Genomic DNA, 27,173 nt, shown 5'->3' with positions numbered 1-27,173 from the left:
GGCCTGCTCCTCCAGCCTCCTGGCAGCCCCGCCGCCCTCACGCATTCCAGGAGCAGAGCAGGAGGGGCCTCTTCCTGTGACCTGTAAGGCGCCGCATCCCAGCACGTCGGTCGGTCGGGAAGGGCCTCTGGGCTGCTCCGTCGTCCTCATCGTCAGTTATAATTTATTTGGGGAGAAGCATGGACTTCAGAGTCAGACTTGGATTCAGATTCCTACTACCCCACTTACACAAGCTGTGTGACCTCAGGAGGTTAAGCGGCCTCTCTGGGCCCGGCACCTGTAAAGTGTGGTAACTACGTTCGGGCTTTGGTGCCGCGCTCAGCGCGTGAGGCACTGAGTAGATACCCGTTCCCTTCCCTTCCCGCCTCAGAGGACACGGCCTGCGCCTCAGTGGCTCCAGCAGGCCTCGTCAGGTCTGTGCCGATTTCTCTGCACCCCCAGTCAGAAGCCTCCTTTAAAAACGAGCCTCCCCGCCTCGCTGCCCTTGTCCCCAGCCTCGGGGGGCGGGGGGCGCCTCGGCCTTTGTTAAGGCGGGTCCTTTTGGTGGGTGGTGGGGCTACCCTGGAAGCGTTGGTGGCAGATGGGCCGAGCCTGAGGGTCCCCCTGGGGGTGTGGGGGGGGCTGCAGAGGGTCGAGGGGATCGGTGACCTAGAAGGCTTTTTCAGAAACGGGAAACCTCCGGGGAGGCGGCCGGACCACAGGTCTGATGTGGCACAGATGTTCTCACTGGGCCGGGGGAAGTGGGGAGCCTCCCAGAAGAGGGCCTCCCCCTTCGGGCAGCCCTGCATGGCCACGCCCTGCCCCAGCCGTCCCCCCTGGAATCCTCCCTGAGGCCTGGCCACCTCCCCTGTCCCCTAGCATGGCTCTGGCATCCCGAGCAGGTCGCCGTCACGCCATTGGGCCTCAGTGCTTCTGTCAAACGGCTTCTGAGGCTTCCGCCAGCTCTGATGCGCGAGGAGTGTCACCGTCCCCCCTCCTCCGCGCGGCACACAGCCTGGCTGACCTTGTACCCGCAGCCCAGTCGCCACTGCCCCGGGGCCATCGTCCCATTTCACAGGTGGGAGGAGTGAGGCTGGAGGTTAAGGCCCTACTGAAGTTCCCACGGCCCTGCTCGACGTCAGCCGCAGGCCCCCTGACGCCGGCAGCTTCTCGGGGAACGGTTGGGGCTTCGAAGGCGGTGGTAGCCTGTCCCTCTGACTGTCCCCTCGCTGTGGCGTGGCCCCTCCCTGGGAGCCGGGAGGCGCAGAATCTACAGAGGAGGCTGGACGGTCGGGGTTGGAGGTCTCCGGGGGCCTGCAGCCAGCAGCACTGACGTGTGAGGCGCCCGCCCCCAGCAAGGCTGGCACCTTCGGAGGCGGTGGCTCTGGTCGCTTGACCGCTGGTAGGTCCCGGGGAAGGCAGTGATGTCGGGTCCTCGGGCCGGAGGGGGCGGGAGAGTGCGCAGTGCAGGGGGGCCGCCCTCGGCTTGGCTGCCACGGGCTCGGGTGCTGTGCTCTGGCAGCTGTCTGTCCGACTCGCTCTGGGCCTTGCGGACCTCAAGGTGGGCCCCATTTGTAAAGTAGATGTGCTGAACTCGAAGTGCACCAGAGGCAAACGCCTTACGGGAAAGCCGCGATGCTAGTGCAGACCAGAGCCAGCGGGCTCCGCAGCACCGCCCGGCAGGACCTCCCGGGCGATGGAGCGGTCCTCTCTCTGCCGTGGTGGTCACCAGCCGGCATGGGGGGGGCGCTCCCGAGCAGTTCAAGGGTGGCTGGTGCAACTGGAGTCTTAATTTGTATTTAATTTTAGTTAATTTCAATGTAAAAGATACTCAACTGCCTGAGTCATTGGGGGGAAATGCAAATTAAACCTCCAGGGAGGCGCCACTTCACAGCCACTAGGATGGCCACAGTAAAAAGACAGAGAGTAACAAGTGCTGGAAAGGACGCGGCGGGGTCGGAGGCCTAGCACGCTGCCCGTGGGAACAGCGGAGCGGCCACTTCGGAAGACAGCCTGGCGTCTCCCCCGATGTCAGAGTCACTGTGCGACCCCGTGTTGCGCTCGTAGGCACTTACGCAAGAGAAATGAAAACCTGTGTCCGTGTAGAAGTTTGGATATGAGTGGTCATCGCAGTTTTACTCGTAAAACGGGCAAAAGTGATGCGAATGCCCATCAAATTATGAGCAGATAAATAAAATACGGTGTACGCATACAGTGGAAAATTACTCAGCCACGAAAAGGCGTGAAGTACTGACACACGATATGTGAGTGAGCCTTGAAAGTAAAAGAAGCCAGTCACAAAAGTCGACGTGTTTATGATTCCATTTGTATGAGGTGCCTAGGATAGGCAAATCCACAGAGATAGAAGGTGGATCAGGGGCTGCCAGGGGCTGGGGCAAGGGGAGATGGCTAATGGGTCTGGGGTTCCTTTTGGGGGTGATACAGATGTTCTGGAATCAGATAGTGGCAATGGCTGTACAACTTCACAGATGTACTAAAACCCACTGAATTGTGCACTTTAAAAGGGTGACTGTTACGCTTTGTGAGTTAGCTCTTCGTGAACATGCTGTATACATATGTCCATTTGTGGATCATGGCCGCAATAATACCAGGTAATAATATCTCTAGAGTCAGACCATCTGGTTGGGATCCTGGCTTTACTGCCTTCGGCAGCTTACTTAACCTCTCTGGGCTTCAGTTTTCTCAGCTGTAAAATGGGGATGATAATTGGACAGTTAACATGGGCTACAAACCAAAAGCCCCTAGGAGCGTGCCTGGCAGGTGCCGGAGGACGTAGCGCAGTTAGCCGATGCTAATATTCCTAGTTTCACAACCAGAAATCCCCCAGGGCCCCTTCCAATTGTCGCCCACACCTGGGCCCAGCCCTAGCCCTCCCGCATCCTCCTCCTTCCCCTCCCCCCTTGGCCTGCAGATGGTCTTTGCTAATGTGAGAACGGTTGCCATAACAACCACTCCGCTCCCAGCAGCAGCTACTTCATTGGAGCCGGGTGTCACGTGAAGGTTCTGGGCAGCGTCACTATGAGAACATGGCCAGTAAACCATGAGGTTGACAGGGCTGGAGAGCAGGGCCTGTCAGGGAAGGGGGCCACGTCCCCCGGCCAGGCAGGCAGGCCACCGTCGGCGGGAGGCTGGCCCTCTGCGCCCAGGCTGGAGTTCAGGTCTTTGAATGAGGGCAGGCTGAGTGCGTCAAGAATCCACGCTCTGACCCTGTAACCTAACGATCAGAGGGAAGTGAGGCAGGACAGAGGAGCAAGCCGGCACCCCTCCAGACAGAGCTGGAGGCGGGCACCCTCTCCGGGTCCCCCAGCCCTCGGCGCTGGCCGCCCTGGACCAGCACGTCTTTCTCTGAGGCACACGGTGCTGGACGTGAAGAAGTGCTGTGGCAGGATTGCTGTCCAAGCCCTCTTCCAAGTGCAGGCTGAGCCGGGCTGACCGGCCAGCCGTGGGGGCCGCCCTCCGCCCGCTGCAGAGAGAGGCGGCCGCTCCCCCGAGAAAGGGCGGGGCTGGGCACGATGCGGGGTGGCGGGCCTGACTCTCCTCCCTCGTCAGGCCAGCTTTTGCCTGAGGGCACTGCCCAGCGGAAGTGAGGCCACAGCAGGGATGGGAAGCCTGCTCCACCCCCCAGAGGCCTTCCGTCTGCAGCCCCTGCAGCAGAAAGGCCAGCCGGGTCTCTCGAAGCTCTAGCCCCACGTCCAGGCTCGCCGGGCGGAGCCGACGGGGGCCCAGGCACTGCAGCCTCTATCCCAGCGGGCAGGCTCCCCAGAGCAGGTGCTGCAAAGCCTTGGCTGTTCTGCAAGGAGGAGGGTGTCGGGGAGGATGGCAGCCCCGGAGCGCAGAGCCAGGCGAAGGGGGCTGCGCTCATAAGCAGGACGCAGAGGGAAGGAGAACGTGTGGGCGCTGCCCGCCCAGAGCCTGGAGCCGACGCCTGGCCGGCAGCCCTGCGGCAGCGTCCGGCGGCGCCTGAGGCCCGGCGGCGCCCCCTGGCGGCCCGTCTCCGCAGTGAGGCCGCGGCCGGGTGGCCTGGGGAGGGAGGGCGTCCCCAGGGGAGCGGGACAGAGGGGGCCCCTCAGGTGAGGCCTGGGCATGCGGGAGTGGCCTTCCGCACGGAAGGGACAGTGCATTTGTGCCAAGGGAGCCGACTTGAGCTGGAGGCCCAGGACACACCGCCCGGCGGCCTGGCCGCCCTGGTTTCAATGGGCAGCCTGTTCCGACGGCCTGCAGCAAAAAGGCGTCCGGATCTCACAGGCGCTACCTTTTGCACCGCGGCACCCACAGAGGGGGCTTGGGCGGTGCAGATTCGTGGGCCCCGTCTCCAGGCGGCTGAGTCGTAGCCCCTGTGGGTGATACCCTGGCACCTGCCTCTGCAGCACACTCTGGGAGGAGGAAAGGTGCTTTTACAGGCTTCGGCCAGCAACAGAGCTCCACAGCCAGGCTGTCAGAGTTGGTTCGGGCCTTGGGTATGCCCAGCCCCAGCTCCCTTATTTAATCCACAGAGAAACTGAAGCCCAGGAAGGGGAGGGAGGTAGCTTACCCGAGGCCTCACAGCCGACTAGCGTGTCCCCCGGGGGAAACCAAGAGAGAGCTCTCCCCCGGCCCTGAGCCCCCGCCCGCATCTTCCCCCCACCCCGCCTCACGCTTCCCATTGGCCCCGTACCCACTGGGGACAAGTCGCTGAGGGTCTCTGAGCCAAGTCTTCTCACTCAAGCAAAACCAGAACCTTCGGGGATCTGCAGAGACCCCTGCCTGGTGATTCTGGGCCAGGGGAGACCCTTCGTGCGCCCTCTCGGGCCCCTCCTGGTTTCCTTTCCTCGCCTCACGTGAGCATATGGCCGGTACCTTTGTCGTCCTGGCCCTGTCTGGGTGCTCTGGGGCCACTGACTGCTGGGCTCCGGGCGGGCACTCGTTGGTCAAGAGGGTTCAGGCTTCTCCGGAGCACGGGTGGAGACCCGGGAGCCGTCGACAGCAGGAAGCACGGGGTTTGTTGCGCTGCAGGGCTCCGTGACAGCCGCCTCCGACAGTATTGTGACTTACGTGTCGGGGGGGAGGGCGCGGGGGTGGGGGGGAACTAGTAAAAGACTAAACTGTCCCCGCCCGCGCACGGTGGTGAAGGTGGGAGCCTCTTGCATGGAGGGCCACTCCGGGCTCCTTCTGGGGCCTCTGGGCTCAAAAAGGTGGTGAGGAGAGGAGTGGGGGAGCAGCTGGAGGTGAAGGAGGCTCGCTGGGCGCTGCCAGAGGGCAGGGACGTGTGTGTGCAGGGTCCTCCCCTGCGGTTTCAGCCCCGTGCCAGCCTCACGCAGGACTGGGTCTTCACAGGCCAAGGCCCCTGGCAGTCCGTCTAGGGCAGGGTCACTGGCTTTCAGGGTCCGCAGAACCCGCCTGGTATGACCTGTGAGCCGTGAGCGGAGACCTGGCATGTGTGGGGACCGGGGCTGGGCCTTGAAGGTCATGTCCTTGAGCAGAGGAGAGGGATAGAAAGGAGTCAGACTCCCAGAGGCGCGGGGCTCCGCGTCCACACGGAATGATCGTATCCACAGACACTGGTTGTCGGGTGGTGGCACAGGCTGCCGAGGACCTCCTGCTAAATGTTGCTCGGGAAGGGGACCCCTGGCTAGAGCCGGAGATCACTTTGTCAGAGAGAAGTTTGTGTCGGTCACTGGCTCTTATTATAATGGTATTTCACCTGCGTGTACTAGGAGCCCAAACTGTGATGAGTTTTAGAATTTAGAGAAGACTCGGACGCTACTCTTGGGATCTGATAGGGTCAGGAGAGATTTTTTTTTTCGTTTTGGGAGTTGTTGAGAGAGGGGTGTGTGTGTGTGTGTGTGTCTGTGTGTCTGTGTGTGTGTGTGTGTGTGTGTGTGTGTGTGTGTGTGTGTCTGTGTGTGTGTGTCTGTGTCTGTGTGTGTGTGTCTGTGTGTGTCTGTGTGTCTGTGTGTCTGTGTGTGTGTGATGCTCAGTCCTGCCTGTCCCGGGTCCTTTAGCCTGGATTTCTAGGTGGATCTATTCTGTACTGTCTCAGTTAGTTTATGCAGCAGTCACCCCTGCTGGTGACACACCTCCGTGCCAATCGACCCCAGGACAACGCAGAGCGGCCAGTCCAAGGCCTCCGGTGCAGGAGCCCACTGGGCCTGCCACCCCCCGCCTGGTGACGCCCCCAAGCCTTTCTTCTCTGGGCTGGAGCGATGTGCTTTTTCTCCCATTCACGAGATGCTTCTTTCGAGTTCTGAAATGCCGGGACTTGAGAATCTTCCTCTTGAGCCACTTCCATTCCTCCTGTTGGTTCCCACCGGGTGCAGCCCCTCAGAGCAGGAGCCAGTCTCGAGGCTGGACACAGACGCAGTCCTCTGGAGGCCCTGCCCCGGGCTAAACTGAACATGGGCTCCGAAACGCAGTGCAAGGAATTAAGAGCTCACCGGGCAGTTGCAGCGGTTCACCTGACTGTCAGCCAGTGATGAAAGCCGTACAGAACTTGGGGAAATTTGACTGCGGAGTCCCTCCTCCTTCCCGCAGGCCCCTACATCTCTTGGGGTCCTTATCCTCGCGCCCATTGCGTCAGGTTTCAGATTACAGGCCGAGGAAGGGCCCTGAGGCCCAGCACTTCCCACGACTGAGATGGGTTCGCAGGGACCGGGGCTGCAGATCTTCGCTGGCGCCGCAGGGCAGGGGGAGGCGGGCCTGGTGACCCCTCCACGTGCGAGCGAGTCCCAGCGGAGAAGGTGGGGTACCTCTGAGCTGCACCTGCAGGTGTCTGGGTGCGCCCACCGCCCGCCCCGCCCCCGCTGTACCTTCGGGCAAAGGAGAGCTGCCTCGTGCAGAGAACCCCCTGGGCCCGAGGCGCCTGAGTCAGCTCTTTCATTCTCGCGACAGCCCCACCGGACGGGTACGCCGAGCGGACAACTCAGAGGAGTGCTGAGACGCCTCGCTCCAGGCCAGGCATGCTGGGAGGGCGCGGCCGGCACCCGCCCTTGGCCTTGCCGCCTCAAGCTCTGCGTTCCCACCACCGCACGACCCGACGGCACTGCCCCCTCCGGGTCTTGGCCGTTCAGGGTCTTGCCCTCCAGAAGCCTGTTTCCCTGGTTCTGACTCCAGAGTAGGAGGGACCCTGTTTGCCACCATCCTTCCCTGGTGCCGCCCCGTCTCCAGCTCCAGTGACCCCCGTGCCCTGGTCTTTTCCTTCCACACCTGCGGCAGGGGACACGTCCACGCAGCTCCCTCCGTGCACACGTCTTCGGGATGGCAGGGCGGAGTGTGCGTGATTCTGATGTGAGGGTTCCCGTGGACTGCCAGCTGGACCCTGGGGGGGGGTGTCTGGAGGCGTGTGTGCGTGTTTGAGGCCCTGTGTCGTCGTGGAAAGAGCAGGGCTTTGGGGTCACACGGGCGTGGAAGTGCCTAGTCTTGAGCCCACCACGGTGCCCACTCGGTGAGCGGTGTCGTGTGCTCTTGCACGAGCGTGTGTGCGTGCACGTGCCCACCCGATGTCAGCTTTCCTTGGTGGCCGGTCCTCACCGGGGACTCCTGGCGGAGACAGCAGGCTCTCTCTGCTCTCCTGTAGGAAACGCCGCCCCCGCGTGTGCGTGCTGGGCGCATGCTGTTTGTGGCGACCACCGGGCGTTACCGTGGTGACGGCTGGGTCGGGGGCCTCTCGTGTCTTCTGAGCTCAGGGAGCTCACACATCCTCCAGGCTGCTCCATTTGCAGGGGAGGCTCGGAGCAGCCGTCAGGACACTTCGTGCTCCCCGCCCCACCTCCCTGTCACCCCGTGACTGCTGCGGTCCCTACCCTGCCTCCCCCCAGCCCAGCTTCTCACGCACACGCGCGCACACGCACACGCACGCGCGCACGCTCAGGCATGCGCCACGCACACACCCTCCTCTTGCTGCCGGACACTGTCCTGCAGGAGCTGAGAAGCCAGGCCCCCAGAGGACGGCTGTGAGGCGTGTCCCGATCGGGGCCTCCGGCCCAGGGGAGAGGTGTGCTCTGTGGCCGCGGCGAGGACCCTGGCAGGAGCTGACTCACACAGGGGAGGCCCTTTTCCTCATTTGAACGAAGGTACCGTGTAGACTGGGAGCGTCCTGAGGGCGTCCCTGCCCACACGGGGGCGGAGAGGAGCCACACCGCCGCTCTATTTCCTCCAGCCTCTTCCGCCATAGCCAGACCTGACATTTGACGGACGCATGGAGGCATCTCGACTCAGCCAACAAAACAGTGTCACAAAGTGACGTGTGCCCCAGATTACCTCCCCGCCCCATCTCTGATCCCTGCGGAGATGGTGGGAAAGGGGTGAAGCTTGTTATGGGTTGGGGGTCAGAGGTGGGTAGGGTGGGGGGGTGAATGCCTTTGCAAACGCACCTCATTCATATTTTAAAGCTAAAAATTTAAAGACTTGTTTCTGGGGTCAGGGCTGTGAATGTCAAATTGCCCTCCCCCCCCCCCCCAACGCCTGGCCCAGGCTCAGGGTCTGCAGCTCCTTGAGCCACAGAGGCCTTCCCTTACGTGCAGCTCGGTCCTCTCGTCCTGGGACTCCCGCTGCACCCCCAGAGGTGAGCCTGTCACCTGAGAATGTGGACACAGCCAGACCCCCCCCACCGGCTGCACCTGAGCTGAGCCTTTGACGAGCAGGGTGGCATGCCCGAGATGGCCACCAGGGGACGCTGCTGGGGCTCGGAGGGGGCTGTGGGCTGGCACCTCTGCAGACCATCCAGGCCGCGGGGCGGAGAGCAGAGCCAGGCCCCCTAGCTCTGTCCCCAGCTCTGTCCCCAGCTCTGTCCCCGCCTCCCCCCCCCCCCCGTATGCCCACCTACACCTGGGGCTGCAGCCTGATGCCATGTGTTCTTCATTGGTAACGTTTCTGCACCTCCAGCCAATCGTCCCCCCCCCCCCGTCCCGGTCCCTGACCTCAGCCTCCCGTCCCTCCTGTGACCGTGTTGGACTGAGTCACTTACAAGGACTCCTGTGGCTCTGATTTGGGGCAAGTCTAGGAGACTTTGGGGTAGTCCTGCCCCACTCTGCCGGCACGGAATGAGAAGGCTGCTCTGTGAGTTAAACATTTTTCCCTTAAAAAAAAAAAAAAAAAAAAGACGTCTTCCTAATGGGACACGTATCCACCCATTCTTTTTTTGTGTGTTTTTATCGTGGTCTCATCCGTCCACTCTAGAGACGGTCACCGAGCACCGACTCTGTGCCACCGCTGGCTTTGGTGCCGGCGCTGCCGAGATGCCCTGTGATCTGTGCACCGACTCTGTGCCACCGCTGGCTTTGGTGCCGGCGCTGCCGAGATGCCCTGTGATCTGTGCAGAGAGGTGTGAGCTTCTTCCTGGACTTGGCTGTGCCCTGTGCTCCGTGTGGGGCGTGGGACCCTGTCTCTGAGGCTCGGTCTCCCCTCCGTGAAAGGGGCCAGCGGCACAAAGCTCCCCCACGTGCTGTGAGGCCCCACCTTGCTGACGCCTGCCCGGGGCGGGCACACACGGTCTCCGACTCATTCACCCTTGGTCCCCTCCTCTCGGGGACGCTCCCCCCTCGGAGTCGCGTGCACCTCTTCCCTCACCTCTGCCAAACCCATGGAAAGCATCGCCCTGGCCCAGAAGCCCCCATCTCGGTCCCCACGTAGGCCTTTGAGGAGCAAGCTTTAAAAATACTCGTACACAGACAGGCTCCCTGTCTGTTCTCCGCACCAAGCCATCATCACAGCCGCGGAGCAGCTCACACATGACCCTTTCCAGGATGAGCAGGCCCCGGCGCCCACAGCAGGGCCGCGCGGAGACCTGCCCTCCTCCCTGCCGGCTGCCCCCAGGCCCCCAGGGGAGGGAGGCGGCTGGGCTCGCGTGGAGCCGGCTCTCTGGAAAGGTGCCTCCGAGGCTCTAGGAAGGCTCACTGCGGCCCTCACCTCGCTGACCAGACGGGCAGGGCAGCCGCCTGCCGGCCCTAATCTTGGGGAAAAGCGCCTCCCGAAGGGACTCAGAAACGTCCCCTTCGGCAGCTCATGGAGCTGCACGGTCCTGCCGGGTCTGGGTGCGGGGGGCCCGCTGGCCTGCGGGGTCAGAGCTCGGGGGTTTTCCCCGCTGCTTTGCTGTCACCTCCGTGGGTCTGTGACTCTCCCACGGGTCGTGCCTTTGAGGGGCGCAGTGGGGGGGTCGGCCTGCGTTCAGTGACTCGGGTCCCTGGTCCCGGATAAGCCGTGCAGCGGGACGGACTGTGGCGTCTGCTTCATCGAGGCTCCCTGGATGCATTGGTGGAGGAAAGGGGAAGGCCCCTGAATCCCTTCATGCTCGGTACCCTCAGACTCTCGGATGTTTCCGCCCTGGGAAGGCGATGGAGCACATTTCTGTCTGCTGTGGTGGAGTCTCCTCTGTCCAGGCCGAAGTCCTGCCTGGAAACCCAGGCTGGGTTCCATGACCCAGATCGTGCAGGGTCTGCACCCACTCACCCTCTCCTGGGTTCACACCGCCGGCTGGGGGTCTGGATGCCCTGTGCTCAGCCCGTGCTCCGGAACATGGCTGCTCACCGCCCCCTGCCCGCCGGCGTTTCGGGGGCTCTGGACAGACTCTCCCCTGGACCCCAGCGGCAGACGCTCCCAGCCTGGGGCTGGCTCACACCAGCTCCCGGAGCCAACCCTCAGCCCCTCCCCCTGACTCTGGGGTCAGCGACATCACGTTGGCAGCCTCACAGCGGGGTACTTGGACCCCGGAAACTGGCCAGCACTACCCATTTGGGCATCCCCACCTCCGAGGGCCAGTTGTTAAATATTTACCAACTCATCTCCAGAGACGGGGTTTCGGGCAGACCTTCCGGCTGACCCTGACCGTGGGGGGGGGGTCCTGGGCCGGGGCCTGTGCTGGGAGAAGCGGGGCCCCCCAACGTGACGCCAGGCTGGGGTGGCCTCGCGGGGCTCTGGGAGGACACTGAAGGCGGGTGCCCCCAGCCCCCGTCCAGGGACGGGACGTCAGGACTCCAGGGCATGTCCAGGGCCCTTAGGAAGGCCCGAGAGGCAGACCCTCGTGCCCCCGGGACCGGTCCCGTGGGGATAGGGTCGTCTGCCACCTCCCGGCCCAGCGGTGAGCCCTCTCCACTCATCCAGCTTCTCCGCCCCCCCACTCTAGATCCGGAGTCCCAGAGAAAGAGGACGGTACAGAATGTCCTGGATCTACGACAGAACCTGGAGGAGACCATGTCCAGCCTGCGAGGGTCCCAGGTGACACACAGGTGAGAGCCAGCTGCCCCCGCTCCTCCCATCGTTGGGAGGCAGGGCCTGCGACCTTGGCCCGAGCGTGCGAGGTCGGTGGGCGTCCGAGCGGCGTGCGCTCAGCCCCCGGGGCCACGTCCTCGTGTCCGTGGGAGGAGCGTGGCCTTGCCCGGTGTCTGCTCCTGCTGGAGACTTAGGTTTCGTTTCATTAAAAGCTGGAGCATCGCTGGAAGGGGCGTGGGAAGCAGGAGCCACGCCGAGGCTCAGCCTGCGATGTCCCACGTCCATGTCCCTGCTGGGTGCCCGTCTCCTCGTGGTCACAGGGGTATCAACTGCCCTCTCTTCCTGTTCTGAAGCTTCCACGTGCCCCTCTCGACACCCAGCATCCTCCTCGCCCTTCAGCCGGTGGCGCAGGTTCCATACCACGCAGACCCCCTCCACCTGCCCCCCGTGAGCCTCACAGCCCCCACCAGCACCCCTCCCGCAGCATCTCCCTGCCCGGTGTCCTGGCCTCGGGCCCTGCCATGACTCAGAATTTCCCGCCCTGGCTCCTCGGGCTGCCTGGATGAGCTCATGCTGTCAGCTCCAAGGGGGACAGAGGGCCGGGCTACACGCCGGGGGGTAGAGAGCAAACAGCCAGGATTGAGAAATCCTGGGGGCTGTGGAGCAGGAAGGTGGAGAAGGGGCCTGGAAGCCAGTTCCTCCCCATCTCCTTGGGGTGGAAAAGGAGAGCAAAGTTGGGATCTAGGGGCAGTGCGAAAAGGGCTTTTCTTAGCGCAAGTGTGTGGCCAAGTTATATGCAGACCAACTTCACATACCTCCGGTGACAGAGAACTCATTACCTCTCAGCCACCCCTTCCTTGTCGAGCTGAAGTCTGGCTCAGTGGCTCCCGCCCATTGGCTCCAGTTCCCCTGCTGAGACTCCCTTCTCCTTCCTTCCCACACTCTTTCCCCAGCCCCGTCCCATCTGGACGCGCAGCCTTTGCTCCCAGACATCTAAAATATTTTACATGATGAAGCAAAGCCTCTTCTCTCTGGGGTTACCTCTGCTTGGGCCAGCAGGACCCCGACTAGTGATGAAAGGGATGTGATCAGGGAGGGCTGTGAAAAACAGTGGATGGTGGGGCTCCGGGAGGCCCTGGGACTCGGGTCCCTTTACATCTGTGTGCAGCCTCTAGCCCTCCCAGCCCCGAGCAGAACCCCAGTGGGACAGGGGTCTGGCTCGGCTTTGCCATTTTAAGGACCCAGTGGATGAAATCTTGAACGTCCTCCTTCCCCCAGCCAGGGAAGTTGTTGGAGCAGCGCACGGCACCAAATCACCCGCCAGCCCCGTGCCAAAGAAGGCAGCAAGAGCTCCGTTCCTGAGAGGGTCACACCCCAGATGACTCAGCCACAGGGAAAGGGCCGCCGCAGCAGCCCCGGCCTCCTGTTCCCCTGCCTCTGAGCCCCCAGCCCCCCAAGTTAAGGCACCTTGACCCCAGGCAGGCTTTGCTGCTTTCTGCTTGGGGACAGAGCGGGAAGAGAGAGGCCAGAAGCCTTTTGCGTCAAGTTGACTGGTGTGTGGGCAGCGCCTAGGGCCTCTGGCTTCTCTCTCCCTTTATGGGAAAAGAACCAAGAGCGCTGAAGCTGGTTTTTCTGTTTACTGTGGACCCAGAGCCACTTCCTGTCTTAGGCTGTGGTTTATATTACTCCTGGTTCACACGTGGATAGCCAAAACAACGATTCCCTGAATTTTTATGGCTCTTTTACTTATTAAAGTGCTTTCCATCAATCAGCCCTTCCCTCGGCCCTGGGAGTGGACAGGATGTGTACACATGCCCTGAGTTAGAGAAGGTGCGGGGCGGGGGGGGGGGCTCCGGAGAGGGGTCATGTGCCGGAGTCTCACGAGCTGATCAGGGCGGCTTCTGCGTCCAGCGAGCTGACAGCCCGGCCGGCTGAGTGCAGGACAAGCACAGGCTCTGTCCTGGAGGAGCTTACAGTCCAGGGAGTGTGTCCAGCAAGGAGATTCTCACCCTGGAGCTCACAGGCTGCCTCTAGATTCAGTTCCTTTCCAGAAACCTTTCCTCCTGTCCGACTTCCTCTATTTCCCTGGCTTGATCCCCCGCGAGGAGAGAGTCTGGGTCAGAGGGCTGCGGCCGGAGAGGAAGTGGAACTCAGCCCTCAACCCGCTCCAGGCCCGTCCCGCCCTCCATCCCCAAAACGTCCTCCCCAGAGAGAAGCGAGGCTGAAGGGCGGAATCCAGGACTGGGAATCAAGGACCCGAGTTTGAGCTAGAACTTCCGCCACCGACTCAGAGGTGTCTGGAGGTGTGTTTGGGGATAGAGGGGAGCAGTGAGGTCGAGGCCGCGAGCCGGGAACAGAACCGAGGGACCTGGCGCTCGGCACAGCCACACGCGACGCTGGCTGTGCTACAGAACGGGCTCCGTGAAGCCCTCCGTCGTCCGTCGCCAGGGCCTCCTCCCGCTCCTCGCCTGCCCGTCCCGGTCGGCCTGTTTTCACTCAGCCCCTACTTGCTGCACAAGGCCCGGTACTGAGTCTCTCACTTCGAGAGCTCGCCTCCTCGTCCGTCCCGGGCTCACCCCCGCCCAGGCGGTCACGAGGGCCGAGCGCCCGCCAGGCCGCGCAGAGGGCAACCCGCCGGGGTGAGGGAGGCGCCCCGCCCCCGCCCCACCCCCGCCCCACCCCCGCCCCGCAGGACCACAGCCCCAGGGGACTGCCGTTCTCCCTGAGGCCCGAGTCACTGGAAAGGGAAAGCACCCAGGGTGCCACACGCAGGACGGACAGGAAGTCCCCCGGGGAGAGGCGGGGTGGGGGCCGCGCCGGGAGGCCTGCTCCCTGATTGCCCTGCCCGCCGCGGTCCCCTGCTCGCCCACAGCACTTCCGCAGGGCCCGCCATCAGGGTCAAGGCCCATACAGCTCCCTCCAGCTTTTGATCCAAAAATAAAACCGTTTCCTCAGGATTGACAGAGACAATTTTGGAGGATTTTGTTATTTTCAAGGAACTTTACAAAAACAAGAGTAGAAAAATCAGTGTCTCACTCCATCTGACCCCCTAGAGTGACGAAGAAATGGATGTGTTTGCAGATTAAAGATTCCTGAGCTCTGTAACTCAGCTCTCCTTTGCCGCCCAGCTTGCTTGGCCCACAGATCCCATCTCATTTATTCAAACCTGTCTGGCTCTACTTAGGCCAAGCCACGGAAACCCCACCTGTGGTTGATTTGGGCTGGCACCACCACTAGGCTTGGGCGGGGGCTGGGGGGGGCGGATTGTGGGTCTCTGCCTGTCCAAGCAGCCACCTTGGTCCCTGAGGGAGAGAGGCGTCTCCTTCCCCAGCTCCAGACCCCCTGGGCTCAGGCCATCTAGCACTGACCTGCTTCCGTGACCTGGCCGAGCAGGGCCTGAGGCTTCACCCGCTCCATCCACTTTCCCACGTTCTCCCCTCTGTCCAGCTAAGGCTGCTCTGTCCCCTGGTGAGGTTCTGCAGCTTCTCCCGATGCCCACGCCTTGGCTGGGGCTAGTCTTTCGGGGACCTGCTGCACATCTCAGGTTCCCAAAAGTTTTCCCATATGCTCCATAGCCCACTCCTGACTTTGCTGTCTCTGGTTTGGGAAGCAACTAGCCCTGAGTTCACTAACAGAAAAGAGGTGCTAGACTCCCTGAACAGAATGAATGATCGAGGCCTTCCACTCTCGGGTGACTCCCCCAGGCCTCGGGGGCCCCTTCCTGTTCATTGCACACCTTCTGGACACCAGGCACTGTGTTAGGTCTTTACAATTCTATATATGATAAAGTAGCTATTATAGTTTTATCCCCATTTGACCGATGAGGAGATGGAGGCTTGGCAAGGTTGATGACTTGCCCCGGCCCCCTGACTAATAAATAGTAGAAAAGGATTCAAACCCAGGTCATATTATAAAACCTGTGCCCTTACCGTGGATGGGATTCCTTCCCTGGCGCTCAGCGGCCTCTTCCTTTGATAACCTGAGCTGACACACCTGAGGGCAACATACACCCTAAGAGGCCTCCCGGAGGCCCAGGAGCTCGGGCGGGGGGGCAGAGGCGGGAGGGCCGGAGAGTGGAGGGAGGCATTACAGCCGCCCGAGGACGGGGCTCAGAGCGCTGGACTGGAGAGTAACCAGTGCCCTTCCGCCCGCCCAGCTCCCTGGAGATGACCTGCTACGACAGCGACGACGCCAACCCCCGCAGCGTGTCCAGTCTGTCCAACCGCTCGTCGCCCCTCTCCTGGCGCTACGGCCAGTCCAGCCCGCGGCTGCAGGCCGGGGACGCGCCGTCGGTGGGCGGCAGCTGCCGCTCGGAGGGGTCGCCCTCCTGGTACACGCACGGGGAGCGCGTGCGCTACGCGCACACCATGCCCATGCGCTCCCCCAGCAAGCTTGGCCACATCTCGCGCCTGGAGCTGGTCGAGTCCCTGGACTCGGACGACGTGGACCTCAAGTCCGGCTACATGAGCGACAGCGACCTCATGGGCAAGACGATGACGGAGGACGACGACATCACCACCGGGTAGGAGAGGCCCGTGGGCAGCTGGGGGGAGGACAGTCCAGCGCGCGGATGCCAGAAGGGCGGATGGACCCCAGGGAGGGCGAGGGGACCACGGACAGCACAGGGCGTGGATCCCATAAGGGTGGATGGACTTCGCGCCGCGGAAGGAAGCTGTGCTGTGACAAGGAGCCAGTGGGGGGGCCTCGTGTGGGCGGTCGCGAGGCTGCTGAGGTTGGGCGGTGTGTGTGGGGGGTGACGTCTGAGGAGCTGATTGGTCAGCGAAGTGTGCCCCCTCATTGGCCCCTGCGGCTGTCATTCTGTGGCAGCCCCGCCCTCCGCCTGGTCTCTGCCCGCGATCCGCTGGTGGTCCGGGCCCTGGAGGATCCTTGTGCTGCATGCGTGCACGTGGGACAGCCTGACCTCCCTGTTTGAGAGTCAGGGTGACAGGGCCCCTCTCCCTCGAGGGAATACTGCGAAGAGAGGCCAAGGGCGTGTGTTGGGAGCGCTGGAGAGCGGAGCACAGTACTAACTCTGCTTCCAACGCAGGGTCCCAACCCCTGCCCCCACCCCACCCTGGCCCCCTTTCTCCTCCTCTGGTTCCTTCCTTTGCAAACCTCTGCCAGCGCTGCAACTTCAGACTCGGAACCCTCCGTCAGACCCTTCTTTCCCGTCTTTCTCTTCTCATCTTTTTCTGCCCCATAGACAGGGGTGGGTTCGGCGGAGTGGGGCGGGGGCGGTCTGGGACATGAGGGGAGAGGACGGGAAGAAAGAGTTGCTAGGGACTTCAGGGCGCAAGAGCTGAGACCAGAGCACTGCACAGCTTCTGGAAGCTCTCAGGCATCTCCGGCTGGCTCTACCTCCACTCGCCCTTCTTGGTTTGCTGGACCCTCGCAGGGACCACACGGATAGCCGCAGTGCCCCGCCCCGCCCCCCTCGGAACCGCCTCTCCCCAGTAAACAGCTCGAACTGGAAGGGAGTGGAAGGTAGCTGAGTCCAGGCTGTCCACTGCTCCCCACCCCAGGGATGTACTGGGAGGACCGGACCTGGCAGGGCCTGTCCCGATGACAGGCTGCTTTGGAGCAAAACAACTGACTCATGAATGGGGTTGTGTACTTCTTGTAAGTCCCAGGGGCCGGCCCACCTCTTGCTCAGATCCGCCAGCATGGGGCTGGGGCCGGAGACAGTCGTCCAGCTCCTCGTGGGTGCAGAGCCTGTGCTAGGTGGAGGAGAGAGAGCCTGGCGTCTGATGCTGCTCTGCACAGCCCCTGCCCCAGGAAGCCCTTCTTCTCCTCTGAGGAAGTGTTGGGTCCCTGCCCTCTGACATCGCGCAGCTGGACAGGGCAGAGAGCTCCCACGTCCAGGACTCTGCCTTTGGAGAGACCCCAGTCTGAAGCAGGTGGTGGGACCTCTGGCACCTAACCAGCTGTGCACTTGGGCAAGTCACTTAAGCTCTCTGGGCTTCGGTTTGTCTCTCTGCCCAGTGCAGATAATAGCAGAACTTATCTCAGGGTGATGATAAGGGTTAAATGCATTAATTACGTAAAGTGCTTGGGATAATTCCTGGCTCTTTGTAAATGCTCAATCCATGTTCGTTGATTTGTATTGCTATTATCATTGTTACTATTATTGCTAAAGCCACCCTCTAAAGGAGGGGAGGGACTCCTGCCCTCTGAAGGTCCCAGGCTTGCCCTCAGGGACTGGGCAGTGCAGCAGAGCCCCGTCAGAATCAGCAGCAAGGACAGATGTAGCAGCAGCTGGCCGATCCTGGGGACATAGATTCAGGGGTGTGTAGGTATGGAGTGCTGGGCCGGGGAGCCGGGAAAGGCGCCCTTTACCCAGCCTCTAGCACCTTTTCTTTGCCCTCTTCCCTCTGGACAGCGTGTGTGCTGCTGAATCAGTGCAAAAACAGAGTTCACTAGACGGGCAGGGATGGGGCCTTCCCTCCCTGTGCGCTCATATGCCCGTGAGCCCTGGGGAAGCGTGGGGCTCGCAGGGAATACAGAACAGAGTGGCGATACCCACCAAGTGGACCTCACTGCGAACTGCAGTGCTGGTGCCGAGACAATTTCACATGAGTTTTTACGGTCCGTCTGCAATTAGCAGCAGCTCTCAACAAGCCCGTTCGAAGGGGGCTCTGGTATTAACATCTGGCACTGTCAACACACCCGTCCTTCAATGCCCTTAAGCAGTCAGCGTTGAGAGGAATCCGTTTGTAATCCCCAGTAATTTTAATATAACCAATCACTCCTCATTTATGCCTTTTCAAAGTTAAGTGTTGTGTGTTTCACTAGAAGCAGGGCATCCTAGGTCCCAGCAAACCTGAGCCACGCTTGCCCGGCCCCTTTCTGGTCCTTCCTCTCCCCCCCGCCCCGTGGTTTCCACCCAGGTTTTGGAACTTAGAAAACATCCCGCTCCTAAGAAAATTTCTTTTCCTACTCATAAGACAGGCAGGGCTATTCCCTTCTCACCTACCGGTGTCACCCCCTCCCTTCCCCGTTGGCCACTGCCCATGACCATTCACTTCCCGGCTCTCAGAAGTCTCAGCACTGGGCGAGCAGGACAGGCGAGGCTCACCGCTGGGCTTTCGCTGCCCCCTTCCCCCCGACCCCGGCTGACACAGTCCCAGGCCATCCAGGTGAGACGTGGAGGATGGCGGCGGCCCCGAGGCTTTCTCCGTGCCCTCCGTCCATCCCCTGCTGGGGGGTCGGCCCCCCTGGGGCTCTTCCCAAGCCCGTGTTCAGTCCGGAATCAGCCCTCCCCGCTCCATCCAGACGCCGGGCCGTTTCCCGGGGTACCCATCTGGGTGAGCTCAGGGAAGGCAGATTCTTCAAACTGAAGCCCAGCAAACCAGGATGAGGAAGGGAATGGAGCTGCTAAATCCATCATATACTTGAAGTTGTATGTTTAAACAATTTGTAAAATATGGTTTTAGATGTGGTTAATATCTTAAACGCTTTTAAGAGTTCAGTGGCGGTTCACATGTGTCACCATGACTGACGTTTATCTCCAGAACTTTTTCATCTTCCCAAACTGAAACTCTGCACCCGTTAAACACTGACCCCCCAGCCCCCTCTCCAGCCCCCCACCCCACCCTTCCTCTTTCTGTCTCTACAAGCTTGACTATTCTAAGGCCCTCGCAGAACTGGAAAGCACACGGTATTTGCCTTGTTCTGACTGGCTTATTTCACTCAGCAGCATGTCCTCAAGATTCATGCATGTGATGGCAGTTGGAATTTCCTTCCCTTTTAGGGCCAAATACTATCCCTTCGTATATATAGACCACAGTTTGTCTATCCACTTACCCATCGATAGACATTTGGGTCGCTTGCTACGAACACGAGTGTACAAATACCTCCTCGAGAATCTGCTTTCGTTTCTTTTGGGTGTATTCTCAGCAGTGGAATTGCTGGATCATATGTAGCTCTATGTTTAATCTTTTCGAGGAACCACATACAGTTTTCCAGAGTGGCCGCGCCATTTGCCATCCCCACCTGCGGTGCGTGAGGGCTGCCTTTTCCCCACATTCTTGCTGACACTTGTTATTTTCCATGTTTGTTTCTTTAATAACAGCCATCGTGATGGGTGTGAAGTGGTTTTAATCTGCATTTCCCTAATGACTAGAGATGTTGAACATCTTTCCACGTGTTTACTAGCCATTCATACGTCTTCTTTGGAGAAATACCTATTTTAGTCCTTTGTCCATTTTTTAATCAGGTTGTTCGGTTGTTGTGGTTAAGTTGTAGGAGTTCTTTATATATTCCGAGTATTAATCCCTTATCAGACACATGGTTTGCCCCCCATATTTTCTCCCATTCTGTGGATCGCCCTTTCATTCTGTTGATGGTGCCCTTTAATGCGCAAAAGCTTTTCATTTCCATCAAGTCTAGTTTATCTCGTTTCTTTTGTTGCCTACACTGTAGGTGTCATAGCCAAGAAGTGATCGCCAAATCCAATGTCATGAACCTTTTCCCCTATGCTCTTCTCCAAGAGTTTTATAGCTGCTGAGGCTTTTTTTTTTTTTTCAGTTTTTAAAAAAATTAAATTTAATTAATTAATTAATTTTTTGGTTGCGTTGGGTCTTCGTTGCTGTGCGCAGGCTTTCTCCAGTTGCAGTGAGCGGGGGCTACTCTTCGTTGCGGTGTGTGGGCTTCTCATTGCGGTGGCTTCTCTTGTTGCGGAGCACGGGCTCTAGGCGTGCGGGCTTCAGTAGTTGTGGCTCACGGGCTCAGTAGTTGTGGCTCACGGGCTCTAGAGCGCAGGCTCAGCAGTTGTGGCGCACAGGCTTCGTTGCTCCGCGGCACGTGGGATCTTCCCAGACCCGGGTCGAACCCGCGTCCCCTGAATCGGCAGGCGGACTCTCAACCACTGCGCCACCAGGGAAGCCCGCTGCTGGGGTGTTTTTGTTTTTTGCGGTACGCGGGCCTCTCACTGTTGCGGCCTCTCCCGTTGCGCAGCACAGGCCCCAGACGCGCAGGCTCAGCGGCCACGGCTCACGGGCCCAGCCGCTCCGCGGCACGTGGGATCCTCCCGGACCGGGGCACGAACCCGCGTCCCCTGCATCGGCAGGCGGACTCTCAACCACTGCGCCCCCAGGGAAGCCCGCTGCGGGGGTTTTTTAAAAATACAAATTCCAAGTCTCACGCCCGGCCTACCTCTTCTACCTCAGGAAGCCGTATTTTTCTGACGCTTCTCAGTGATTTGGGGGCTAGTCTGTCTTCCCATAACAAATCTTCTTCACAGTAACCCCGACAGCATCTTTCAGCCTTGATTTGGGTGGGCACAGTGCCAGGGGGGGCTTATTCCACTCCAAATAGCATAAGATTACAAGAAAGCGTTTAAGTATTCACGTGAAATCTGCTTCGCTTCTGCCTGTTGATTCAAATGTTGTCATCTGAGAAAAACAGACTAAGCGGAAGTCTTGATCCAAACTTTTCAACATGTTCTTAATGATGGTTCAGCTAGTCTCTTCTCTACAAAAGGGTCCCCAGCTCATCTCAGTGCTTCCCGAAATGACCCAGTTTTCCGTATCCCACCTGTCCTCGTTACCCTCCTCCGGAAGCTCTCAGGTCGTCACTGAGCCTCTTAAAATTCGGCACCTGGCCCCACCTGCCCGGTCCCGGCGGGGTGACATCCGGAGCCTGACCCCGCGGACAGTATCGGCTTGGCTGCTGGCTGTCCTAGGTGGCAGCTCAGGACACTTTTACCCCCTGAAAAGAGAAAAGGAATTCGTTTTTCTAAAACTAGGAAGGTCTTCAATGTAATCTAAATCAGGAGATGAGCTCCACAGCCATCTGCACACGCCTGGCCCCCAGAGTCGGGCTGGGAGGTGGGGGTGCTGCACCGACAGAGGTGCGTGTGGGCCCGGGCGTGCGTTCGGGGCTGTGTGTGCCCTGCAGCCCCTCCCTCCTTTGACTTGGACGAGCCTCTCACCGTCTCCACTTCCGTCTGTGTAAACGGTGGTCTGGGTGGGCAGGAACCCCAGCCCTGCGTGAGCAGCAGTGCTGCCGTCACAGCCTCCTGGCGGCGCCCTTCACCTGGTGGAGAGCGGTCTCTGCAGCGCGGGCAGCAGCGCCGTCCGGCAGCCTCGACCGAGGGCCGCGGAGCTGCGGACGGAGCCGTGCGGGTGTGCCGGGGGGCGGCGGGCCCCCATCGCCGGGTGGTCCTGCTCCGCGTGGCGGCCGGCCGCTCCCGTCCCGGCCCTCCTCGTCCCCTCCTTCCCCAGCCTGTCCGCTGAAGCCGTGCTCAGGAGCTCGGGAGCAGATGGGATTCGTTTCCTCCTTGGTGCTGAAGTGTCCTGATGTTGAAAAATGTCAAATAAAATAAACTGTAGGCCCCGGTCTCCTCCCAGGCCGGCCTTTTGCTCCCAGAGGCAGGAGCCCCAGCCTTAAAGAAACCCTCCTGCCTTGCGGAGTGGCCTGGGCCTGGGCCGCCCCCTCCTGAGAAGGAACGCCACTCCCTGGGCTCCGGGTGGCTGCTCCCAAGTGGCCAAACCCCACCCCCTTCAGGGACAGCACCCTCCTGCAAGGGGCACTGGGTTTGTAGGGTTGGCACAGAGAGAGGAGGGCTCCGGAGTGTGAGTGGGCAGGGTGGAGAGTCTTCCTCGCCCGCCCCCGTCGCCTCTGCCTCCCGCCAGGCATTCCACCCCACGGGCACCCCGTGGGCGGCCGGACCAGGCCGGGCTTTTGCCCGTGGAGCACAAGGATTGGGGCGGAGGGGTAGGGGGCCATCCTGGGGAGGACCCGGCATTCAAGTTCAGGAAGGAATCCGTTCCTGCCCTTGAAGGGCTTCGCATCCAGAAGGGAGGAGGATGCCTGTTGTATCCACGGCAGCGGCAGAAGTGAGGTGTGGCCGATGCAGACGGTGGCCGTCGCCTCTTTGGGGGTAACATCTAACGGTGGCCCGCAGCTTCACGCACGTGGCCTCGGCCGGCCTTCTCTGGGTGCAGGGGAAGGAGCGTCTTGGAGCGTCCGGGGCTCCCTCCTGAGCCCCGCTCTAGCTCGCTGTGTTACGCTGAGCAAAAGCCCCCGACCCCTCGGAGTCTCAGTTTGCTCGTTTGTAAGAGGGTCGTCATTTGTGCCTTGGGGGGATCAAGTGGAAAAGAGGAAGAGTGCTCTAAGAAGTATGAAGAGCTGTCGGTGTGAAATGTTTGTTCCGGTTTCCGCTGACGGTTCTGTTCATTTAACCGATGGCCTCTGTCTTAATTAGGGGCTGTTAGAGTGTCCACATCAGATGCCTTCGACTGGGCAGGTGAGTTCACCGAGTTTGGGCTTTGGCTCTGTTGAGGGGCGTGAGCTTGTTTTGCTTGTTTACAGCGTCTTGATGTCCTTTCCGTCCCGTGGCGCAGAGTTGAACGAAGCGGCCTTTGAGCACGGGCTCGTCAGCGTGGCGCGCCGGGGCTGCGGGGCGCGGCTCACGGCCAGACAGAGCCCTGGCTCTTCTCGTGAGCTCTGCGTGGCACCGTGGGTGCCTGCCCTCCCTCTGCCTGGGCTCCCTGGTCTAGAAGGAGCAGAGCGTGGCGGTGCCCTGGTCTGTAAGGCCGGTGCAGGCGCCGAATTAGTGAACACGCTTACTTTGTATATAGTAAGTGTTACACGTTAGCCACTTGGTGACTCGTGGTAGCAAGCCGGCGGCCCTGAGCTGTCACACGCGCCTTCTGAAAGATAAGACGGTGTCCGGAAAAGGGGGTGTTAACCTCCGTGCTTGAACGTGACGTTTGTGAGCCTCACTGGCAGGGTGACGGGCTACGTGGTTTACCGAGCAGGATGGCGGCGTCCTGACCCACTTCTGCCTGTTCGTGCAGCGCTGTCGTGTGGCACAGGGCGCCCCTGCGTGGCGTGGAGATCCCCGGCCACGGGTCCACGCGTGGCTGTGCAGTGTAGCCGAACTAATTGCACACGGGACCGCGCAAGTGACCGTGGTTCCTTTCCCGCCGTGACCTGGCTAACGGGGCTGTCTGTGCCTCTCTCAAACACGGGCGTTGCACCCGAAGTGTGTCCTGGGGTGGAGTCCCCTGAAGCAGACCTCGAGGCAAAGATGTGCGTGCAGGTGGTTTATTTGGGAGGTGATTCCAGAAAGCACTGATGGGGGCGGGGAAATGGGTCGGTGGGGAGAAGGAAGCCGGTGCAGGATGCGTTCTGTGCGGGTCGCTGTTGAGGTCAGCTGGGCTTGGGGGCTCTGGGGGATTACAAGCCCACCCAGAGGGCCGGGGAGCCTGGATATTTATCTTTCGACTCCCAGCCGTTATTGGCTGAGGGCGGCTCGCAGGGGCATTGCATCCTGGTGTTTTCTGCTTCTCCACACAGGCTGAGAGCCACAGGTGCCTGCAGAGCGGCTGTGTCTGTGTTTACGGGAACAGTAACTGCAGAGGGGACATAGGTGGGATACAGGGGACATCAATTATAAAGAGGGAAGAGAGGAAGGGAGGAGGCTGTGGAGACAGATTCCTGGCCTGTTGGGAGCGAGGGGGGGCTTCAGAGAGCCAGTGGCTGTCGAAACACCCTTGATTCCTGAAACAGAACAGCGAAAGCATCGCTGAGAGTGTGCGGGGTTAATCGGGGTCCCAGGGTCTGTTCAAACCCAGCAGGGTCGCTGGAAGGTTGGAGCAAAGCCAGGTATTCCAGAGGGGCAGCTGGATGCGTGCTGGTTGCCAAGGTAACGGATGTGGGGCCGAGGAGGGGCCCCTCTGGTGTGTCCTAGTAACCTACAGTTGAGCTGCCGGGTTTTCCCCAAGTTTGATGATACACAGGCTGGTTGACAGTCAAGACGGATAAGGGTTGCGGAAGCCGGAAGCCGTTGAGACGGGTCTGGCACTTCCCCACCAGTCCCGCCCGCCTGCCCGCCTGTCCTCTTGTCTCCTCTCCTTCATCGTGGGCCTCCTCCTTTCCCCACACACCTTGTGTTCTGTGATGAGCCAGCCGGGCTCGTGGAGTGCTGGAAATTCCACGCAGCCTGATATTACAGGAAGAGCCCAGGTTTGGAGTGGGCTCAGGTCCCAGCTCTGAGGCTTTGGGGAGGCCGTGCGTCCATTCTGGTGGGGCTGGTCCGACGGGAATAGGGTCATCGTGAGGATGTTACGGAGCACATTGTAACGACGCGCTCGGTATACGGCAGGGGCTCAGCAAATGTTACCTCCCTCCCTTCTCTCGGTCGGCGCCTAGAAAGCCAACGCCCTGAAGGTCTGAAGGCCGCCTGCAAGGGGGACTTGCCCAGCTGGGGGGTTGGGGGGTGATACCGAGTCGCTCACTTGTCTGTGCCCGGCTCCTCCCGCCACCCCTGCCGGGAGCCTCCCCCAATTCCCCCCATTGCAGTAGGGCTGCTCCCCGACTCGGGGACGTCCCGGAACCTGCGTGTGTAATTGGTGCTCTAGTAACCTGTGCTTTTATAATTCTCTAACAGTTGCACGGCACATGTGGTTTACAAAACACCTACGTTGTGGCGCTGTCTTATTTAATCTTAACAACTCTGTGAGTTAGGTATCCTTTTCCCCAATTTACAAGCGAGGAAAGTGGAACTCGGCTGCGCTGGCTGGCCGGGAGCTCATAACTGAAAGGTGGCAGCAGGGAGCGGAGCCAGGCGTCTCCGGCACCTGCCCTCCCCACGCGCTCCCGGCCCGTGCTGCCTCCACTTGTGCGTAGTAAGTATGCGTGTCCCTAAGCTTGGGGACAGGGGTCACAGGCCTCGCTGCCACCGCAGAAGGAGCTCCGCTCAACACCCAGCAGGCCGTGCTGTTGGAGGCCCCCTCCCGGAAGGCCCCTAAGTGACGGCTCCGTCTTCCAGGACAGGGTCATGCTTTGCAAAGCACGGAGCAGCCACAGGCGGGAGCGCAGGGCAAGGACAGAAGCAGCAGCGCGCGCCTCGCGAATGCAGGCTCCGTTGGCCGCGGCTCAAAGGCCGAGCTGTCCCAGGATGCTCGCGAGCGGCCAGCTCTGGCCTCTGGGCTCTCAGACGTCTCTGGCCAGGCGGCAGAGGAGCGTTCACGGCGGCTGAAGAAAGGCCAGCGGGCCAGGCCGGGCGCCCACCCGCTGAGCTGCGCGCGGGCCGCCCCGGAGAGGCCGCAGGACCGAGTTGCTCTTGCCCGTACGTCGGGGCCGTGATGGAGCTCGCGCAGGCGGACGCGTTGAGGTCTGGGTTGGGAGAACAGGCAGAACGGGTCCGGCCCTAGAGACCAGAGACCGCCGGCAGGCAGCTGTGGTAGAGGCAGACCGGCGCTCACGAACCCACGGGTCAGGGTCACGGAGGGACGGATGGACACGCTGACGCCGGGGCTGGTGCAGGCGGTGAGCAGAGCCCGTGCGCGGGGCGTGCAGCCAAGGGGGGCGAGGTGAGAGCCACCCAGACACGTGTGAGGGGCTGGATACGAAGAGGCCGTGTGCACACCGGCTTCCCTGGCAGAGGGCAGGGCGTGCGCCAGCCAGACGGGCCCGAGAGCGTCCGAGAGCTGGAGGGACCACTGTCTCGCCAGCCCGCCTGCTCTGCCCGCCTTGGCCGGCTCGTATCAAGGGGGGTCCAGGGATTTCCCTGGTGGTCCAGTGAGGAAGATTCTGCGCTCCCAGTGCAGGAGGCAGGGGTCTGATCCCTGGTCGGGGAACTAGACCGCCCATGCATTCCGCAGCCGAGTCAGCATGCGGCAACTAAGGCCCGGCGCGGCCAAATAAGTAACTAAATGTTAAGAGGGGTCTGCCCCGTGCCCTGTTCCTTCCTCCTTGTGGGGCGTCTCCAGCCAGACCCGGGGACGCTTCTCGCCATAGCTGCTGCCCCTGACCGCTCAGCCCCTTTCCTGTTCTCTCTCCTCGCTGGCCACCCCTCTCAGTCTCTCGGCCTCCTCTTGCTTGTCCGCCTTCTGTCCCGGCCCCTGTGGGTCTGATGACAGGGGGCGGGTCAGGAGCAGCGCTGTCTCCGCGGACAGAGCCCGGCGCGGGCACTTGCGGCAGCAGAGGCTCCCCGGACGCAGCTTTCTGCGGAGCAGCACTAGAAGAGGAGGCGCAGCTGCCACCTGCCTGTGGCCGCCCCCCTCTGAGCGGCCGCCCCTGCGGGCTGGGTGGCAGCAGCCGTCCCGTCCCTCGCGGCTCCTCCAGTCCCTGCGGTTAGCTTCCTGTTCTTGAGGGATAGGCCGGTGCCATCGACGGGGCGCTCCAGAGTCCAGCTGCCCCGGATTTATCCTCAGTTTGCCTCTGTTGCCTCCGTGACCCCGGGTGAGTGACTTAGCCTCACCGTCTGGAAGGAAAGCCAGTGCCCACCTCATGCCGCTTGTTCACCTGGTCAGTACGTTCTTCTGGAGACCTGCTGTACAGACACTTGGGGGTGCGGCAGGAGAAAAAGCCATCGTTCATAAACTCACATACAAAAGAGAGAAGGCAAACAGGCCAACAGGTAAATACGTGGTAGATCAGGTGGAGCTGTGCGCCATAAAGGAAGATGAAGCAGGGCGAGGGACAGGGTGGCGGGTGGGGAGCGTGGTCAGGGAAAACTCTGCAGTAATTGATGCCCAGAAGAGCATGTGCAAAGGCCCTGGGGCAAGAGTGGGCGCATGTTCAGGGAAATGCAGGGAGGTCCACGTGGCTGAAGCAGAATAAACAAGACAGACGGTGATCAGAAGTGAGGTCAGGGTGTAGCCGGGGGCCAGTGAGTACAGGGGAGGGGCAGCCACAGGCAGCTTCCGGGCAGAGGAGCAATGAGGTCTGACGCATGCTGCAAAGGGCCTGCCTGGCTGCTGTGAGGCGGCAGCGAAGGGAAGCTGCTGGGGTCATCTGGGCGGGGCGGGGTGGGGCGGAAGGCAGAGATTGGAGCTCCAGCTCAGGAACGGGTCAGCGGGCGCCTCGGCCAACGTGAAATCACTGCGCTGTCCTCGGGGCTCTCACACACGCGCTCACACACACACTCGCGTCTGCCCAGGGTCAGCTGAGGGCCCGGCAGGCCCTGTGGAGGGCGGGCAGCCTCCTGCTGTCTCCGTTCCCACCGCCTCATCTGTCCTGCGCTCTCAGAACCACACAGA

At 61.2% G+C, this 27,173-nt stretch overlaps 1 protein-coding gene across 6 annotated transcripts in view; it reads left to right on the top strand.

The window, feature by feature from the left end:
- NAV1 (neuron navigator 1) overlaps nucleotides 1-27,173 on the top strand; it is a 209,578-nt gene that overhangs the window by 113,411 nt on the left and 68,994 nt on the right. For all 6 annotated transcript variants that reach the window (XR_010839241.1, XM_059059033.2, XM_067027116.1 and 3 more), the window contains 2 exons: nucleotides 11,096-11,198; nucleotides 15,338-15,703. Coding sequence is in view for 5 of the 6 variants with exons in the window: in XM_059059033.2 (XP_058915016.1) it covers nucleotides 11,096-11,198; nucleotides 15,338-15,703 (469 nt within the window). In the remaining variant the exon portion in view is untranslated. The remainder of the gene's footprint in view (nucleotides 1-11,095; nucleotides 11,199-15,337; nucleotides 15,704-27,173) is intronic.

The sequence above is a fragment of the Kogia breviceps genome, chromosome 1, assembly GCF_026419965.1.
Source record: "Kogia breviceps isolate mKogBre1 chromosome 1, mKogBre1 haplotype 1, whole genome shotgun sequence".
Classification (NCBI taxonomy): domain Eukaryota; kingdom Metazoa; phylum Chordata; class Mammalia; order Artiodactyla; family Physeteridae; genus Kogia; species Kogia breviceps.
This window is presented reverse-complemented; position numbering and strand designations above follow the sequence as displayed.